Below are 4,981 nucleotides of genomic sequence, written 5' to 3'. Positions count from 1 at the left end.
ACTGCGGCAAAACAAAGGATGACTGGCTTTTGAAGCCTCTTTTGCTACACGGTGCGCAACTTTGTTGCCATCCCGTTTCACAAATCGGCTGCTACTAGGTGAAAAACTGAAAACTGCCCACAAGAACTTGCCTTTATACCAAAATTTATGCCCTATGGTTGATACTCTATCAGAAGTGAAGGGTGTTGCAAGAGTTCGGTTAGGAAGAGTTTTTATCAAGAGGAAAAAAAAAAAAAAAAAAAAAAAAATAGCAGACAGAATAAGAGAAAATATCAATTCCACTGAAGCATTTAGGAATCGTCATTAAGCTTATACAAATTTCAGCACTAATTAGTAAACTGATAAATTCAAAACAACCCTTGGTCAACTGGTGGCTCTGTTTTGAGGAACAATGTTAGTATGGCACAAGTTGCTGATGACGAAGCCTCAGCACCTATTTTCAGTTATCATTCTGAAGATTTCACAGGCTTAGTTCCCTGAACAATATCCCTGCCAACATCTACAAGTATCTGTTCTATCATTATACAAACCCGAGTTCGTAATTGGAAAAAGTAACCACAGGAATCCCAGCAATCCAGCTAAAAATGCCAGACTTACTATACCTGAGACAACAATGTACATAAAGTGAGCTTTCTCCAAGAATTGAACACAATAGAGTTACAAAAACAGCTGTGAGGAGACCACAAAAATTTGAGGCCTTTAATTGATGCATCCTAGTTTTCATAATGAGAATGTTTAGGGTAACCAATGGGAAGGAAAAGATTTCGCTTAAATCTGCTTAAGCAGCTCCTGGGAAAACAGGATTGATGCTCATATTGCTGCTTGTCATTTAAACTGATCAATTCTTGTTTCTTATAATTATCGTTCATGTTGTTCCTGTCACCATGTATACAATCGGATTTCCATAATGGTAATCAAAAGATCAACAGTCTTCCCAAGTGTTAGGAAATATTTCCATGACGGTAAAAATGGATAGTATGACTACAGATCTAGACTTGTTAATAACTATCAGGCTCACACAACATAAATGACGAAAAATCACATTAGGATAGTGTCTATAAGTCCATATGCTATGGTTTTTCAGGAATGCATTGTTTCCTGGAAATGTGTAGTTATGCATTTAGTTACTAAGCAGTTTATTCTCATACCTTTCCCTGGTGAAACTAGGAGTGGCAATCCCATAATATTGCAAAACATGTGAGCAACTACAGGAGCAAGAAAATGTCCTGCAAGGATAAACAAATCAACTACCAAAAAAAACGTGCACCAGAAAAAGAGAATGAAAATGCTTCCGTGCATACCTCATACTGTACTATTTTATAGTACATGTAATAAAGAATGAAATATCATGGACAACAGACATTATAACGATAACAGAGAAGTTCAAGAATCCCCTACCAGTTCGAATGAAGAGAAAAGAGGCATATGACCCGAAGACCACAGTATATCCAAGCTGGAGACCTGAGAAAGGCACGTTTCATCCATTGAGTTAATGTTTATTGTAAAAATAAAAGGAAACTACCTAGTAACCATTTCTCCAGGTTGAAGTCTGTTTCCATCCAATGCGAGCTAAAAGTTGAGTATTACCTATTATCATGCAGGCTCTGGTCCAGTTATTCTGTTGCTTGTTATAGACATCCATTAGATGGTTCAAATGAGCTGCAAAGAGTAATTATGGACAATTAGACTAATTCCTCTCCAAGTTCAGCATACAAATGCAACATAAAAAATAAACATGTATCTGCCATAATGAATACTTAAGCACTACAGATGGACCAACAGAAGTGACTAAGCTGTACTAACATAATTTTGGTATTTCAGAGACAGCATAAGCAACCAGAAGACATACTAGCAATTATTAGTATAATCTAACTACATACCAGTAATAAAACATGTATTAGTTCTGGTTGAACTCTATTTCAACAGACAAGCAAGAATTTCAAAACCACAAGTAAGAATTTCAAAACCACAAGCATAAGCTTAGGAAGCATGGGAGATAGCACTTCAACAACATCCAAAACTTAAAAGAGATAACCCACTAACATTATCTACAATTAATACAAAAAAAAAAAAAAGAGCTTCTAGAAGATCCCTTCAGATTAGAGAATGAGTCTTTCTAGTTGCTTAACTCCCTGTTTGTATTTGAGAGCATGCTGTCATAGTTAATTATAAGAAATCTACTCAATCACCAACCTTGATTCATGATGGACATAAGTGACAATGTTAACTTACCCAAACTGAAGAATATAGGGCATACAAAAATGACGGTGTTTTTTTGGAATCCTGCACAGAGAAGCAATGGTATCATGCACGCTCTAAACACCAACTCTTCAGTAACTGGAGCCTGTTTAAAGTAAAATCGAAATTTAATTCCTGTTCAAAGTAACTAGGCCTTATGGCTCATCTACTGAATCCAAAGTGTGGATAGGACCCTATATATATCCATGACTTGCTCTGAAGCAAAACACATAATTTTTTACATGAAAGAATCAAACAGAAATCAGTATGAAATCATAGAAGACAACTCACCACAACATAATTACGCCAATGCATAACACTGGAAGCAATTGAACGCAAAGAGGCAACAGCCTCTACTGAGATACTTTTAATAAGGCCTCCCCTACAATTCACGTCTTCCCTCAACGAATGAATCAATAATAGAGACATGAACGTCAAGGATCCGGCATACATAAGAGCTGTCAATGCAAGAGGAAAAACCACGGCTTGCCACTGTTTCACACATAAAAATTGCAATTCAGCACTCAAAGTTCAGCAAGCTTTCAACCAAAATTGCATACCAAACAGATATGAACAACAGCTTACTCTGAAGCCACATTTACACAAAATTGACCAAACGAATCCCGAAAATTCAACCTTAGCATGAGAACACTCACAATATGATCGATCCGGATGCCATATACACCTATCAACTGCGACGCTTCTCCGCTTTTAATCTGTCATGGCTCAACAATGTGAACAAAGTGAGCTTTACTAGATTACTAATCACTACCAGTTACAAAATTTCAAAGAACCAATCGATTATAGTATAACATGAAATTTCATTTTCCATTAATATCAGAAACCCAATCAATAAACTAATATTGAAAAAGTTAAATCGTAATACACAGGAGCTTAGCTATAGAGAGCTATCACTGTTCAAAGTCGAGTTGAAGATCCGTACTTGAGAATGGAGAGATAAAGTAAGAAATGGATAAAACTGACTTACAGGGAGGAGTATGGCAGAAACGACGACGGAGACGAGGGAGGAAACGCCGGCGCATATGAACCGTCGGATCAAAAAGTTAGTGTGGGAGGAAGGAGGAGGAAGACGAAGAATCAAAGTCGGGGCGTAGAGAATCCCGACGTAGAATGAAGCCATGGCGGCGCATGCCAAAACCGCCGCTGGCTTTGAGAGAGCTCCGTCTTCCATTAACTGTGGCCCAGAGAAGAGACTTCACTGAGTTGAAATTTTCAGTCACGACTTACAAAAGACTCTTTTTGGTAACCTCTTGTTCTTGTTGAAGAGAATATTAGTGCTCGCTTTTAGTAATTTACTAATTTACACCAGAAAAAAAAAAAACAAACAAACTTCCATGGGTATCTTAATTTTAAGTGTGGTTTTAAATACATACTCCAAATAATTTAATTATTTAATATTTCAAATCAGATTTAATTGGTATGTTAAATAACCAAAAGAGGCATATGTAATACAATTTAAATATTAAAAACAAACTTATATTTGAAAACTAATAATGTGAAATATAAACCAAATTAGAATATTAAACTTATTTTTGAAAACTTATAAAATGAATTAGAAAAATTAAATTTTTAAGATTGAAAACTTATTTAGGGAAACTATTAAAATAAACAAAAAAATTGTAAGGAAATTTGGATAATCAATTAATTTCTTTTTTGTCTTTAAAGATTCATAATTTCCAAGTTGAGAGTGTCAAAGTGTCAACGATGTAATTATTATGTATATGAACACCTATTTCGTTATATTTCACAATATTTTTTTTTTCACTCAAACACGTACACTATTTAGATATGTATTTTTCATCTTGTTTCTCATTTTCATGTTTAAGAATTTGAAATGAACAATGAATTTGTAAGGATTTCTCAAGAACTAACACAAGTAATAGATATGAACATCTATAAAATGTTAATTTATATAAACATATACTAATTATACAATAATAATAGTGTTAATATAGTCACATAATATGATATTTCATGGATTTTTAGATTAAGGGTATTTTAGGTACTTTGGGTTGTGTATTTAATAAAATATTCAAATGAGAAATTAAATAAGTGGTGTATTGAGAAAGAGATGTGTATTAAGTTATGGGTCCGGTTCAAGAGACATTAAATTTGACATAAATTTTAACACTAATTGTTAGCCATTAGATTTTAAAACAATGACTGGTCTAGATCAATCATAAATATGATGTCAACATATTACTAATTGATGTGGCAAGTGACGTGGCATTACCTAGTTTAATAACAAATCAAATTAAAAGAAAAGAATGAAAAATCACATTTTAAAATCTGGAAAACAAGATTAAAAGAAGAAGAACAAGATCATACATTTGTCTTCTTTTGTTTTAGTTTAGCGTGCATCAAACACAGTAGCAAAATCCTCACTCTAATTTACTTTAGCTTCATTCCTTGGTAAAATAACAAAGTTGCCACTTGCCGGATGTTATCATCCATTCCATCGGATTTGAATCCTTGGCTCAAATTTTTGTGATGATTTTGCATTTACTCGAATCGGAAATTTGATGTTGTTAGACATATCAAATATATATGAAATTCTTCTTTAAATTCAGCTCAAAGTGATGATCGAACCTACAGATCAAGAGAATATAATGAATAGAAGAAGCCCTAGTATACTCTTTGGGAGAACACTACAACAACTCAAAATTAGTGTCTGGAAATACCAACAAAGTTTGGAAATTAGGGTTTTTTTTTTTTTCTTTTC

The 4,981-nt window shown here is 34.0% G+C and overlaps 1 protein-coding gene across 1 annotated transcript; it reads right to left on the bottom strand.

Moving 5' to 3' along the window:
• Nucleotides 1-281: 281 nt before the first annotated feature.
• LOC101296682 (CAAX prenyl protease 2-like) lies at nucleotides 282-3,517 on the bottom strand. Its single transcript, XM_004302950.1, has 8 exons — nucleotides 3,227-3,517; nucleotides 2,895-2,954; nucleotides 2,530-2,730; nucleotides 2,233-2,344; nucleotides 1,588-1,659; nucleotides 1,399-1,461; nucleotides 1,149-1,226; nucleotides 282-602 (listed from the first exon to the last, which is right to left on the bottom strand). The coding sequence occupies exons 1-8, from the start codon at nucleotides 3,428-3,430 to the stop codon at nucleotides 469-471; spliced, it is 924 nt and encodes a 307-aa protein (XP_004302998.1). The 5' UTR covers nucleotides 3,431-3,517; the 3' UTR covers nucleotides 282-468.
• Between the last annotated feature and the right edge of the window lie 1,464 nt (nucleotides 3,518-4,981).

Source organism: Fragaria vesca, linkage group LG6 (genome assembly GCF_000184155.1).
Source record: "Fragaria vesca subsp. vesca linkage group LG6, FraVesHawaii_1.0, whole genome shotgun sequence".
Lineage (NCBI taxonomy): Eukaryota > Viridiplantae > Streptophyta > Magnoliopsida > Rosales > Rosaceae > Fragaria > Fragaria vesca.
Note: the sequence above shows the minus strand (reverse complement) of the source record. Positions and strands in the feature narration are given on the sequence as shown.

Coding starts and splice junctions, on each gene's coding strand:
- LOC101296682 (XM_004302950.1), bottom strand. CDS start 3,430: ATGGAAGACGGAGCTCTCTCAAAGCCAGCGGCGGTTTTGGCATGCGCC. Junction 2,955..3,226: donor TTTCTGCCATACTCCTCCCT/GTAAGTCAGTTT, acceptor GAGCCATGACAG/ATTAAAAGCGGAGAAGCGTC. Junction 603..1,148: donor CCTAGTTTCACCAGGGAAAG/GTATGAGAATAA, acceptor TTGTTGTCTCAG/GTATAGTAAGTCTGGCATTT.